The sequence below is a fragment of the Diadema antillarum genome, unplaced genomic scaffold (genome assembly GCF_040938485.1).
Source record: "Diadema antillarum isolate AM-2024a unplaced genomic scaffold, OU_Dant_1.0 seq00000383_RagTag, whole genome shotgun sequence".
NCBI lineage: Eukaryota > Metazoa > Echinodermata > Echinoidea > Diadematoida > Diadematidae > Diadema > Diadema antillarum.
Window position 1 is genome coordinate 168,123 of NW_027271381.1, and position 15,031 is coordinate 183,153.

General features: G+C 40.2%; 1 protein-coding gene across 1 annotated transcript in view; it reads left to right on the forward strand.

Moving 5' to 3' along the window:
* Nucleotides 1-12,186, forward strand: part of LOC139731720 (laminin subunit alpha-2-like) — a 34,440-nt gene extending 22,254 nt beyond the window's left edge. Inside the window, exons 20-25 of the mRNA XM_071642600.1 lie at nt 6,430-6,543; nt 7,095-7,222; nt 9,504-9,590; nt 10,147-10,340; nt 10,991-11,133; nt 12,040-12,186. Coding sequence (XP_071498701.1) covers nt 6,430-6,543; nt 7,095-7,222; nt 9,504-9,590; nt 10,147-10,340; nt 10,991-11,133; nt 12,040-12,186 — 813 coding nt within the window. The remainder of the gene's footprint in view (nt 1-6,429; nt 6,544-7,094; nt 7,223-9,503; nt 9,591-10,146; nt 10,341-10,990; nt 11,134-12,039) is intronic.
* Nucleotides 12,187-15,031: the final 2,845 nt, after the last annotated feature.

A 15,031-nucleotide genomic window follows, 5' to 3' on the forward strand; every position in this document is an offset into this window, starting at 1 on the left:
TGTATTGCCAAATGAAAAGGGCTACACTGAACTGGGAATAAAAGGGCTATAGAAAGTGTATTGCCAAATGAAAGGGGCTACACTGAGCTGGGAATAAAACTGTTATAGAAACTGCCATGCCAAATGAAAGGGGCTACACTGAACTGGGAATAAAAGGGTTATAGAAACTGTCTTGTCAAATGAAAGGGGCTACACTGAGCTGGGAATAAAAGGGTTATAGAAACTGCCATGCTAATTGAAAGGGCTACACTGAGCTGGGAATAAAAGGGTTATAGAAAGTGTATTGCCAAATGAAAGGGGCTACACTGAGCTGGGAATAAAAGGGTTATAGAAAATGTCTTGCCAAATGAAAGGGGCTACACTGAGCTGGGAATAAAAGGGTTATAGAAAGTGCCATGCTAATTGAAAGGGGCTACACTGAGCTGGGAATAAAAGGGTTATAGAAACTGCCATGCTAATTGAAAGGGGCTACACTGAGCTGGGAATAAAAGGGTTATAGAAACTGCCATGCCAAATGAAAGGGGCTACACTGAGCTGGGAATAAAAGGGTTATAGAAAGTGTATTGCCAAATGAAAGCGGCTGCACTGAGCTGGGAATAAAAGGGTTATAGAAATGTCTTGCCAAATGAAAGGGGCTACACTGAGCTGGGAATAAAAGGATTATAGAAACTGCCATGCTAATTGAAAGGGGCTACACTGAGCTGGGAATAAAATGGTTATAGAAAGTGTATTGCCAAATGAAAAGGGCTACACTGAACTGGGAATAAAAGGGCTATAGAAAGTGTATTGCCAAATGAAAGGGGCTACACTGAGCTGGGAATAAAACTGTTATAGAAACTGCCATGCCAAATGAAAGGGGCTACACTGAACTGGGAATAAAAGGGTTATAGAAACTGTCTTGTCAAATGAAAGGGGCTACACTGAGCTGGGAATAAAAGGGTTATAGAAAGTGTATTGCCAAATGAAAGGGGCTACACTGAGCTGGGAATAAAAGGGTTATAAAAACTGCCATGCTAATTGAAAGGGGCTACACTGAGCTGGGAATAAAAGGGTGATAGAAAATATATTGCCAAATGAAAGGGGCTACACTGAGCTGGGAATAAAAGGGTTATAGAAAATGTATTGCCAAATGAAAGGGGCTACACTGAGCTGGGAATAAAAGGGTTATAGAAACTGTCTTGCCAAATGAAAGGGGCTACACTGAGCTGAGAATAAATGGGTTATAGAAACTGCCATGCTAATTGAAAGGGGCTACACTGAGCTGGGAATAAAAGGGTTATAGAAAGTGTATTGCCAAATGAAAGGGGCTACACTGAGCTGGGAATAAAAGGGTTATAGAAAATGTATTGCCAAATGAAAGGGGCTACACTGAGCTGGGAATAAAAGGGTTATAGAAACTGTCTTGCCAAATGAAAGGGGCTACACTGAGCTGAGAATAAAAGGGTTATATAAACTGCCATGCTAATTGAAAGGGGCTACACTGAGCTGGGAATAAAAGGGTTATAGAAAGTGTATTGCCAAATGAAAGGGGCTACACTGAGCTGGGAATAAAAGGGTTATAGAAACTGTCTTGCCAAATGAAAGGGGCTACACTGAGCTGGGAATAAAAGGGTTATAGAAAATGTATTGCCAAATGAAAGGGGCTACACTGAGCTGGGAATAAAAGGGTTATAGAAACTGTCTTGCCAAATGAAAGGGGCTACACTGAGCTGGGAATAAAAGGGTTATAGAAACTACCACGCTAATTGAAAGGGGCTACACTGAGCTGGGAATAAAAGGGTTATAGAAAGTGTATTGCCAAATGAAAAGGGCTACACTGAGCTGGGAACAAAAGGGTTATAGAAAGTGTATTGCCAAATGAAAGGGGCTACACTGAGCTGGGAATAAAAGGGTTATAGAAACTGCCATGCTAATTGAAAGGGGCTACACTGAGCTGGGAATAAAAGGGATATAGGAAATGTATTGCGAAATGAAAGGGGCTACACTGCGCTGGGAATAAAAGGGTTATAGAAACTGTCTTGCCAAATGAAAGGGGCTACACTAAGCTGGGAATAAAAAGGGTTATAGAAACTGCCATGCTAATTGAAAGGGGCTACACTGAGCTGGGAATAAAAGGGTTATAGAAAATGTATTGCCAAATGAAAGGGGCTTCACTGAGCTGGGAATAAAAGGGTTATAGACAATGTATTACCAAATGAAAGGGTTTCCACAGTGCTGGGAATAAAAGGGTAATAGAAAATGCATAGGCAAATGAAAGGGGCTACACTGAGCTGGGAATAAAAGGGTTATAGGAACTGCCATGCAAAATGAAAGGTTTAGAATGAGCTGGGAATAAAAGGGCTATAGAAACTGTCTTGCCAATTGAAAGGGGCTACACTGAGCTGGGAATAAAAGGGTTATAGAAACTGCCATGCCAAATGAAAGGGGCTACACTGAGCTGGGAATAAAAGGGTTATAGAAAGTGTATTGCCAAATGAAAGGGGCTACACTGAGCTGGGAATAAAAGGGTTATAGAAACTGCCATGCCAAATGAAAGGGGCTACACTGAGCTGGGAATAAAAGGGTTATAGAAACTGTCTTGCCAAATGAAAGGGGCTACACTGAGCTGGGAATAAAAGGGTAATAGAAACTGCCATGCTAATTGAAAGGGGCTACACTGAGCTTGGAATAAAAGGGTTATAGAAAGTGTATTGCCAAATGAAAGGGGCTACACTGGGCTGGGAATAAAAGGGTTATAGAAACTGTCTTGCCAATTGAAAGGGGCTACACTGAGCTGGGAATAAAAGGGTTATAGAAACTGCCATGCCAAATGAAAGGGGCTACATTGAGCTGGAAATAAAAAGGGTTATAGAAACTGCCATGCCAAATGGTAGGGGCTACATCGAGCTGGAAATAAAAAGGGTTATAGAAACTGCCATGCCAAATGAAAGGGGCTACATTGAGCTGGGAATAAAAGGGTTATAGAAACTGCCATGCCAAATGAAAGGGGCTACATCGAGCTGGGAATAAAAGGGTTATAGAAAGTGCATTGGAAAAATGAAAGTGGCTACATTGAGCTGGGAATAAAAGGGTTATAGACAATGCATTGGCAAATGAAAGTTGCTACATTGAGCTGGGAATAAAAGGGTTATAGAAACTGTCTTGCCAAATGCAAGGGGCTACACTGAGCTGGGAATAAAAGGGTTATAGAAACTGCCATGCTAATTGAAAGGGGCTACACTGAGCTGGGAATAAAAGGGTTATAGAAAGTGTATTGCCAAATGAAAGGGGCTACACTGAGCTGGGAATAAAAGGGTTATAGAAACTGTCTTGCCAAATGAAAGGGGCTACACTGAGCTGGGAATAAAAGGGTTATAGAAACTGCCATGCTAATTGAAAGGGGCTACACTGAGCTGGGAATAAAAGGGTTATAGAAAGTGTATTGCCAAATGAAAAGGGCTACACTGAGCTGGGAACAAAAGGGTTATAGAAAGTGTATTGCCAAATGAAAGGGGCTACACTGAGCTGGGAATAAAAGGGTTATAGAAACTGCCATGCTAATTGAAAGGGGCTACACTGAGCTGGGAATAAAAGGGATATAGAAACTGCCATGCTAATTGAAAGGGGCTACACTGAGCTGGGAATAAAAGGGTTATAGGAAATGTATTGCAAAATGAAAGGGGCTACACTGCGCTGGGAATAAAAGGGTTATAGAAACTGTCTTGCCAAATGAAAGGGGCTACACTGAGCTGGGAATAAAAAGGGTTATAGAAACTGCCATGCTAATTGAAAGGGGCTACACTGAGCTGGGAATAAAAGGGTTATAGAAAATGTATTGCCAAATGAAAGGGGCTTCACTGAGCTGGGAATAAAAGGGTTATAGACAATGTATTGCCAAATGAAAGGGTTTCCACAGTGCTGGGAATAAAAGGGTAATAGAAAATGCATAGGCAAATGAAAGGGGCTACACTGAGCTGGGAATAAAAGGGTTATAGAAACTGCCATGCTAATTGAAAGGTGCTACACTGAGCTGGGAATAAAAGGGTTATAGAAAGTGTATTGCCAAATGAAAGGGGCTACACTGAGCTGGGAATAAAAGGGTTATAGAAACTGTCTTGCCAAATGAAAGGGGCTACACTGAGCTGGGAATAAAAGGGTTATAGAAACTGCCATGCTAATTGAAAGGGGCTACACTGAGCTGGGAATAAAAGGGTTATAGAAAGTGTATTGCCAAATGAAAAGGGCTACACTGAGCTGGGAACAAAAGGGTTATAGAAAGTGTATTGCCAAATGAAAGGGGCTACACTGAGCTGGGAATAAAAGGGTTATAGAAACTGCCATGCTAATTGAAAGGGGCTACACTGAGCTGGGAATAAAAGGGATATAGAAACTGCCATGCTAATTGAAAGGGGCTACACTGAGCTGGGAATAAAAGGGTTATAGGAAATGTATTGCAAAATGAAAGGGGCTACACTGCGCTGGGAATAAAAGGGTTATAGAAACTGTCTTGCCAAATGAAAGGGGCTACACTGAGCTGGGAATAAAAAGGGTTATAGAAACTGCCATGCTAATTGAAAGGGGCTACACTGAGCTGGGAATAAAAGGGTTATAGAAAATGTATTGCCAAATGAAAGGGGCTTCACTGAGCTGGGAATAAAAGGGTTATAGACAATGTATTGCCAAATGAAAGGGTTTCCACAGTGCTGGGAATAAAAGGGTAATAGAAAATGCATAGGCAAATGAAAGGGGCTACACTGAGCTGGGAATAAAAGGGTTATAGGAACTGCCATGCAAAATGAAAGGTTTAGAATGAGCTGGGAATAAAAGGGCTATAGAAACTGTCTTGCCAATTGAAAGGGGCTACACTGAGCTGGGAATAAAAGGGTTATAGAAACTGCCATGCCAAATGAAAGGGGCTACACTGAGCTGGGAATAAAAGGGTTATAGAAAGTGTATTGCCAAATGAAAGGGGCTACACTGAGCTGGGAATAAAAGGGTTATAGAAACTGTCTTGCCAAATGAAAGGGGCTACACTGAGCTGGGAATAAAAGGGTTATAGAAACTGTCTTGCCAAATGAAAGGGGCTACACTGAGCTGGGAATAAAAGGGTAATAGAAACTGCCATGCTAATTGAAAGGGGCTACACTGAGCTGGGAATAAAAGGGTTATAGAAACTGTCTTGCCAATTGAAAGGGGCTACACTGAGCTGGGAATAAAAGGGTTATAGAAACTGCCATGCCAAATGAAAGGGGCTACATCGAGCTGGAAATAAAAAGGGTTATAGAAACTGCCATGCCAACTGAAAGGGGCTACATCGAGCTGGAAATAAAAAGGGTTATAGAAACTGCCATGCCAAATGAAAGGGGCTACATTGAGCTGGGAATAAAAGGGTTATAGAAACTGCCATGCCAAATGAAAGGGGCTACATCGAGCTGGGAATAAAAGGGTTATAGAAAGTGCATTGGAAAAATGAAAGTGGCTACATTGAGCTGGGAATAAAAGGGTTATAGACAATGCATTGGCAAATGAAAGTTGCTACATTGAGCTGGGAATAAAAGGGTTATGGAAACTGGCATGCCAAATGAAAGGGGCTGCATTGAGCTGGGAATAAAAGGGTTATAGAAACTGCATTGGCAAATGAAAGGGGCTACACTGAGCTGGGAGTAAAAAGGTTATAGAAATTGTTCTTCCTAATGAAAGGGTTTACACAGAGCTGGGAATAAAACTGTTATAGAAACTGCCTGGCCAAATGAAAAGGGCTACATTGAGCTTGGAATGAAAGGGTTATAGAAACTGCCATGCCAAATGAAAGGGGCTATACTGGACTGGGAATAAAAGGGTTATAGAAAATGCATTGAAAAATGAAAGGGTCTACACTGACCTAGGAATAAAAGGGTTATAGAAACTGTCTTGCCAAATGAAGGGGTTTCTGCAGAGCTGGGAATAAAAGGGTTATATAAAATGCATTGGCAAATGAAAGGGGCTACACTGAGCTGGGAATAAATAGGCTCTAAAAACTGTCCTATCAGATGGAAGGGTTTGGACAGAGCTGAGAATAAAAGGGATATAGAAATTGTTCTTCCAAATGAAAGGGCTTATGCAGAGCTGGGATTAAAGACATCTGACATAGTTGTTGTGTGAAGAGTACTTAACAATTGAGGAATAGTCCCATGTATACTCGGACAAGCGCCTATGGGAATTGTGTGGACTGATTTTGCTACAACACAAATTTTCTATAGACCCCTGCCCGAGTATACTTGGGACTCGGGGATAAGTTTTATAATTGCTATGCAAACTGCATGGCAACATGTATAGAAAGTAACCAATTATAGGCATTTCTCAGCAGGTGTGGAAGAAAGAATTACTTTCATTTGATATGATATGATACATAACTCTCAAATTGTTTTTCTTCATTTCCTTGTCTGTTTTATGTTTCTTTTAATCCTGTAGGAGTGCATGGCTGGCTTTGTGAGGGTGAAGGAGGGGCCATACCTGGGCAGATGTGAGCTGTGCACGTGTCACAGACACTCAGATGTCTGTGATGATGGCTCTGGCCACTGTCAGGTAAGATGTCAGATCCTGGGGTGGGAAGCCATCTCAGTGTTGGATTCATGGGTTCAGTGTCGATGTTGGTTGTACTGTCACTGATTACTGGTGTAGTAGCCAGTGTTTGAGTGTTGACATGCAGGTTCATGTAACACCGAGCAGTTCAAATAGAGTTCTAAATTTTTTATATGTTTGTTTTTTAATGTACACGTAGACACATCCAACTCTCTTTCTCTTTACAAAATATAGATGGATAAATAAATAAATAAAGTAAATGACTAGAAAGATAGATATGTAGATAGATAGATCGATAGATAGATAGAAAGAAATAGATAGATAGATGGATAGACAGACAGACAGATTGATTGTGGATTAATTAATGAATAGGTACATGCATGTACTGTACATTGTCGACAAAATGATAGATGCACACACAGTTGTAGCATTGCACATCCTATTTACAGTGAGTCATGTATATGTGGTTAGGGTACACATCTTATCTATGTTTCTACAAATCCAATTCATCTGCATGTGGTTAAAAAACTGAAGGACATTTTCTTCATCTGCAGGATTGTCAGCACAACACCACTGGCTCCAGATGCCATCTCTGTGCCCCTGGTTTCTATGGCGATGCCACCCGGGGTAGACCGGATGATTGCCAGCCCTGTGCTTGCCCTCTGCAGATCCTTTCCAACAAGTCAGTAATGCTCCTCTTTCTTCACCATTCAGAAATCTCATTTGATTGTGATGATTACATGTAGATAGTGTTATCATCCTATGATATCTAGAAAAGGGGTATAATTGAACAGAGTCAGTGGCACTTACAACTTTCTGCTTCTCAAATGTGACACTCTTATCTTTGGCAAACTTGAAGGTTTGACTGAGTGGCAACAGCATGATGACAGTTTTAGCAGTTGTCTTGTTCCATAGCTTGCAATCGATTTCTCGGACCATGAACCACTCAGTGTAAAAACCAGCTGTGGGTCACAGTGGATCATGTGATCGGATGATCTTCCAGTTCTTATTACAGATGATCATAATGCTAAAATTTGAGACTAAATAGGCAGTTCTGACACACCCCCCTCCCAAAAAACAAAAAACAAAAACAAAAACAAAAACAAAACAAATCAAAACAAAACATATACATATGCACAAAACTATCATGCAACTTTTGCTCACTGCAGTAATGGCCTGATACTTTACAATCAGCAGTAGATATGAACTTTCTCTCCTATTTTTTGTCCCCGCCGAACGAGTTCGAGCAGGGGACTATGAAACGGGCTCCGTACGTGTGTGTCCGTCCGTCCGTCCGTGCGTCCGTCCGTGTGTCCGTCCGTGTGTCCGTGTGTGCGTCCGTGTGTGATCAAAATCTTCAATTTGCTACTTCTCTGTCATTTATGAGCCAATTTTGATTCTGTTTGCTTTATATGATAGCACTACATGGGAGCTTTGAAACTTCTACACAGAATTTCAGTCGTGACCTTTGACCTTGACCTTTGACCTATATTGTACATTTTGCTACAAAATGCTACTCCTTCGCCATTTCTAACCCGATTTCGATTCCGTTTGCTTTATATGATGGCACTAGGTGAGGGCTTCAAAACTTGTACACAGAATTTTGACCTTTGACTTCTTTGACCTTTGACCTTGATTTTTGACCTATATTGTACATTTTGCTACAAAATGCTACTCCTTCGCCATTTCTAACCCGATTTCGATTCCGTTTGCTTTATGTGATGGCACTAGGTGAGGGCTTCAAAACTTCAACACAGAATTTTGACCTTTGCCTTCTTTGACCTTTGACCTATATTGTATATTTTGCTACAAAATGCTACTCCTTCGCCATTTCTAACCCGATTTCGATTCTGTTTGCTTTATGTGATGGCACTAGGTGAGGGCTTCAAAACTTCTACACAGAATTTTGACCTTTGCCTTCTTTGACCTTTGACCTTGATTTTTGACCTGTATTGTACATTGGCTACAAAATGCTACTCCTTCGCCATTTCTAACCCGATTTCGATTCCGTTTGCTTTATGTGATGGCACTAGGTGAGGGCTTCAAAACTTCTACACAGAATTTTGACCTTTGCCTTCTTTGACCTTTGACCTTGATTTTTGACCTGTATTGTACATTGGCTACAAAATGCTACTCCTTCGCCATTTCTAACCCGATTTCGATTCCGTTTGCTTTATGTGATGGCACTAGGTGAGGGCATCAAAACTTTACACAGAATTTTGACCTTTGCCTTCTTTGACCTTTGACCTTGATTTTTGACCTGTATTGTACATTGGCTATAAAATGCTACTCCTTCGCCATTTCTAACCCGATTTCGATTCCGTTTGCTTTATGTGATGGCACTAGGTGAGGGCTTCAAAACTTTTACACAGAATTTTGACCTTTGACTTCTTTGACCTTTGACCTTGATTTTTTACCTATATTGCACATTTTGCTACAAAATGCTACTTCCGGCGGGGACATATCTTACGCACCGCGTAATTTCTACTTTTCCTTGTCTAAAGCTGATAAAAGTCATCTAGTTACATAAGTCATAGCTCTCACCACATTTTGCAATCTTTGCACAGCGCATAATGAAAACTTAACCAGACACATTTTAAAGCTATAACATACAGCTTGTATACTTGGAACGGATCAAAATTCATCCTCCACCTATTAGAATTTGCTTTCAATTTGCCTGCAATATACCAGAAAGTTCTACCAAAGAACTTATGCATTTGTGTACATTTTAGAGCAAAAATCAACAGTTCTGCAGCCACACGAGAACTATGTTTTCACTTACAGTCTAAAGTTTAGTCTTGCGATGATATCCATCTTTGTCAAGGCAGTCATGTAAGGGAATAAAATAATTCAGTACCCTGCCCCTTTACAGTTTTTTAATAAAAAGACTTTGGTGAAATTTAATAAAAGTGAATTAAGATGAGCAGTTAGGTAAACGATGACATCATCTGTTTCACCTCCAGCTTCAGTCCCACCTGTAGATCAGCCAGCGATGGTGGATACGTCTGCACAGCCTGCCCCAGGGGCTACACGGGCAGATACTGTGAGAGGTATTGTTTTTGACATCTCTTTATTCTGTATTTTGTTGACAGTTGTGAAAGAGAACAATATCTCAGGACACGTTTTGGCAAAAGTGAAAAGGAAGGATGATGATGAATGTACGGAGTATTGAAAAATGGATTCAAGGATGTTCCTCATTTAAAAAAAAGAAAAAAAGAAACAGCATGAGAACACAGCTGTATGTTTTCTCACCATGCAGTGCAGTTATTGTAAACTACATTGACTATAATGAACATGAGAAATCCCTAAAATTGACATGAAAAATGATAACAAAATTCCTTCATTCTTATTAAAAATTCCAACTCAAAGTTAATCAAATGGATGTAAATCTGAGACAGATTACTTGTACTTTTTTTACTTGTTTTTGTACCTCGTACAGCAAGCAGAAATGTACATCTATGTTGATTTAATGCTATTATGTGAATTTCATTTGAATCATAGACACCTGAAGGCCTATCCAACTTTGCTTTCATGATCATCATTATTCTGTGTCTATCTTTGAGATTCTGGTACATATGTTTGTCTGTTTGGTTTTATTAACCAAAGGTGTGCCAACGGTTACTTCGGTGACCCATCTGTGCCCAACGGTGCCTGCCAGCCCTGTGGGTGCAATGAGCATGGCTCTGAGTCCTCGGTGTGTGATAAAGCAAGCGGTCAGTGTCCCTGCCTCCCGGGGGTCGGAGGTCGCAGCTGTGACGAGTGCGGGCCGCGGGAGGTGGTCGTAGATGATGGCTGCCAATGTGAGTAGAATACTTAAACTATGAATCTTGACTATGAACTCGTATTTTAAGATAATTACTGTATATAGTGATGATGTCCTTTTTACCTGCAGTATGCATATTTGGATGATACTTTACTTACATATTACATTTTGAGTGATCCACACTTTACAAATCCTGCTTTCCAGTGGGCCACTCTTCATCATTTTACTTTATACTTTTCTGTCAACCTTGCTAAGTATACATTGCAGTTCTTGTTATTCTACTTGCACCCATTTTTTTCATTCCACACTTTTTTTAATGTATTTCTTATGAATTTATAAATCAATATGATCTGTGTAAATGTTTGCTTTGTATTTTATTTCAGTCTTTGTTGAATGGAAATAAATGATGATTGACTTGATTTGAGAGAATACTGTTGTCTCTTGCTAAATAAGTAACTCTTTTAACATGAAGTAGATGGATGTTATTTTTATCATTGTCAAACCACATTTACTGAGAATTATTGTTAGGTTAGGCCACCATTATTCCAGTGCAATGTCTCAATCCTCAGATCAGATTATCCAGTGCAGAGACAGGCTGTTTATGTGGCTACACCACCAAGCCTACTTGCAAGTATGTCTGCTGGTATTTATTTTCAGTTTCCCCCTCTGATTCACCTCTTTCTGTAGCTTGTAACGATGGGTGCACCGCCCCTCTCTTTGATGCCCTGGATGAGATGAGGCTATTGGTTGATGGTCTGAACATCACTCGCTTTGTCCCGCCTCCCTGGCCCCAACTCACTGACCTCTTCAATCAGGCTAATGACATCCAGGTAACAACTTATCCCTCCCCCCCCCCCCCCCCCCCCCCCCCCCCAAAAAAAAAAAAAAAAAAATGGTCATGAACATCAAGTTTATGTACATTTAGAGTACATGTACCTTTTTGTCATGTATTTTTTTGTAACTTTCCCTGTATAAAGCTGCTGTCAGTGAATTAAGTACAATCTTATTTAAAGGTTGAAGGGTTATTGTTATCATATTCCTCTTCCCTATATATCTTCTGCACATTCCAACTGTGCTACAAACCACATGTACAAACAATAATTGTATTCTACATTTGTGTTTGTTCTGCAGTCATACTGTAGGCATTACCAAGTAACCATTGGAGGAGAAAAACAAAAAGAAATACCCAAAATCTTCTGTAATGACACATTGAACATTGTTAAAGTTTGTTTGTGAATTACACCAGAATTTTTATTTCCATTTTCAATTTCTTTAGCAGTCCTCTACCAATTAAAAGAGTGAAGAAGTACATTGAGTTCTTTTTTAATTTTCTATGAACTGTCACTGATCTAAATTGCTTCAATGGCTTGTTATGCTGTGGTGCTATGTATTTTGCACCTTGTGTTTTGTCCAATACTTCTTTCAGCACCAGAAGTAGAAGTGTGCAAAGCTTTGCTTGTTATATGTATTGGAATTACAACTCCTTATGACTAGAGAATTCGGATATTATTCACTTAGAGAGAAGAGTAGTATTTTGCCGTTGTTTATGGTAAGAACTTGGCAAATGTTTCAGTTTTACCTTCAAGTGTGTTCCTCACATTCTTGATCAGTGGAACCTTTCTGGGCAAATGTTTTCACTGCCAATCATATCTGTAGAAACCACCTGTTCAGATATGTTTTAACAGCTAGTTATGATTAATCCTTAACCCCCCTCCCTTCATTTCACTCTGACTCAGGAACAAATTGATTCATACAAGAGAGCTGTGGTAGCAGCCAATGAGTTGATAGGCTCCCTGCCCAACGGCACCAACGATTTGAGGGCCATGGCAAGGAGGCTGATTAGGAAGGTGAGATCTAACAATGACAGTCTAGTGGAGTGGTAGATTTTGACATATGACATCATGTGTGATATCATTTCTGACAGAACATTCATCATGTAGCACCGACACTGTAAATTTCCTTATCTCTTTCATCTGCTTTTGTTTTTGAGGAAATGAACATTAAATGTTCTGGGAAAGAAGTAAAATGCATGTAGTGGACAGCAGTAAAAACAATAAAGCTTCAGTCACAATAAACCATTTGACACTGTTCTCTACAGTCTGCTCATCCCCGTGGTCCAGTAGTAGAACCCAGGCAGCAGTTGACACTCCCCTTAGTCCAGTTCAGGCACCACGCTCCACTCCTTGGTAGTCTCCTCCAGTCTGCTGCCGAACATCCTCAAGAGGGGGTTCTAATGCACAAACCAGGTATCCACCCTCAAAACCACTATCCTGCCGACTACGCCAAATGTAACACAACAGGTTTGAGACAAATGACACTGGACTCCATCATTTGTTCAGTATAGTGGCAGACTTTAATTGAGGGTGGCTTAACCCTGAAAAGAACAACAACAACAAAGAACAAACCATGACTTACACAATGGCCATGTAACATACCTACAAACTGCATATTGTTGTAACATACTTCACAACTGATGCCTAAGTTTTGTTCATTCATGCTTTTCAGCATTCCAATCCATGTGAACTGTAATGGAAACATCAATATCACGTTTTGTGATTTTCCATCCATATCGTTTTCATTACCATACACCATTGTACAAATATGATTTTATACCATTGTCACTGAAGATTATCTACACTGATAATCATCTTTATTCTTTAAGTTCACAATATACAATGTACTCCCTTCTGATTTATTTCAACCACATGCATATAGTTGCCCCCCCCCCCCTTTTGTTGTTTATTTTGCTCTGTATTGTTTTGGACTCAGTGTATATGTCCCAACATCTGCTTTCATAATATGCAAAATAACTCACAGCCTGCTATATGTACTACAAACAGCACAAATTTAATGATATTACCTTGTCAGCAAACAGGCTTGTAGGACTATCAACACCGATATACTGTATCGTACAACATCAACTCTGAAATGTATTAAACACAGCACATTTCAACTGACCAAAAACTTCCTGAAACAAGTTTCCTTTCAACAACAACCTATGTACAAATTAAGCAGTGTTGAGCTTGCTAGCCTATATGCTTATCACTGCCCTACTACAACTCACCCCTCTTGAGCTCTCTCGAGACTCGACTCTTTGCAGTTACTTCCAAGCCACTCAGTGAACTTGAACTCTGTAGTATCAACATTACATAAAAATAACATGAATGTCTTAGTGTCTTGTTGTACCTAACGGCACTATAATTTGAGTCAGACTCTATTTGTCATAACAAATAACTCCTAGCAAACACCTAGCCAGTGTTATCCGTATTTTACATTCCAGCGAGTATGGTAACATATCCCATCTGGCACACTCTCCATAGAAAAGAATATACAACACATTGATGCTACAGTAACATAGGTGTATGTTATAGCCGATACAGCATACTTCTCGAGTTTTGGTACAATGCACCACTACACCTAGACACAACTAGTTCATCATCTCTCTGGGTGATGGATCAACACCATGGATATCTAAGGCTACCTTATACCCCATGTAGAGTGCTATAACGTACCATCATTCAACGCCTGAATGATAAAGCTAGTACCGTCTCCATGGTACGGTGTACCTCATACAGGATACTTGTCATACCTTCTATTTCCATCATTCACATTAAACTATGAACACAGCATGAAGTGACTCTTGAAATATGGCATTCTCACTCACACCGCAACCTATGCCATAAAGCTACGACATTATTCCTAGGGAAAGGAATGAAACAGCATACCCTGTCTTCCTTCATCTCCCTTATTTCTTACTACACAATCACTCCGGATCACTTATCACCTATAATCAGTCACCCTTCAAAGTTTCAGTGATTACACAGTGACTATTTATACTTGCATAGCATCAAACTTCCAATGGAAACACTATGAATAAACAGGAATGGCTTGCCTGTATTGTAGCATATACTACTGTGTCACCCAAAAGTAATCACACAAGCTGCCTCTAATATCATGAAGCCAACCAGTATTCTTCATATATGACATAGCATTGTGACAAGTTACTCTCTAGTTTGCCAGGTATAACACACACATTTATCTGCACCATCGGTACCATACCTTAGCTTATGCAGTAACTCTGCGTAATGCAGCTGCCCTCAGCAGCACTGACTACAACCTTTCTTTACACAACTTGACAAATCATGCTTCAAACTCACACTTGTCACTTATTGTACAACTATATAATAACAAAGTTGTCATTTTCATAGTCCAGGCATTGTAACCCAGGTTTCTCACCAAGTTCAGGCCTCTTGTTTCTCCACAACTTTGTTGAAACTTCTGGAACCTTTGAGCTAAGACATGCTAGCTTTCATCCATCATCCTGCTCCAGAATGTTTCACTGGTCCCCCAGCCACATTTTGATGACTGCACACAACCCTGAACACAGTATGGTCAATGCTGCATGCTTTCACTAAAACAATAGGGTGTGTGAGCCACACACACAATAGGGATTTGTACCTCAGCAAAAAGAAGAAGAAGTGAGAGCGTAGTCTACACCTCTCAGACTCACAAGATTAGTCTCAAAACTAGACTCAAGTAAGGCACTATTGCCAATTCAAATTGTACATTGCTTAGTTGCAGAGATTAACATAACTGGTCTGTTACATTCTCCCCAGCTAAACTGTTGCTGTCCCAGCAACCAATCAATCTTCACAGAATATACACAAGGTCATCATGCTGAGTAGACAATCCATATATTGCCTAGGGAAGACAACAAAAATTTCCAGG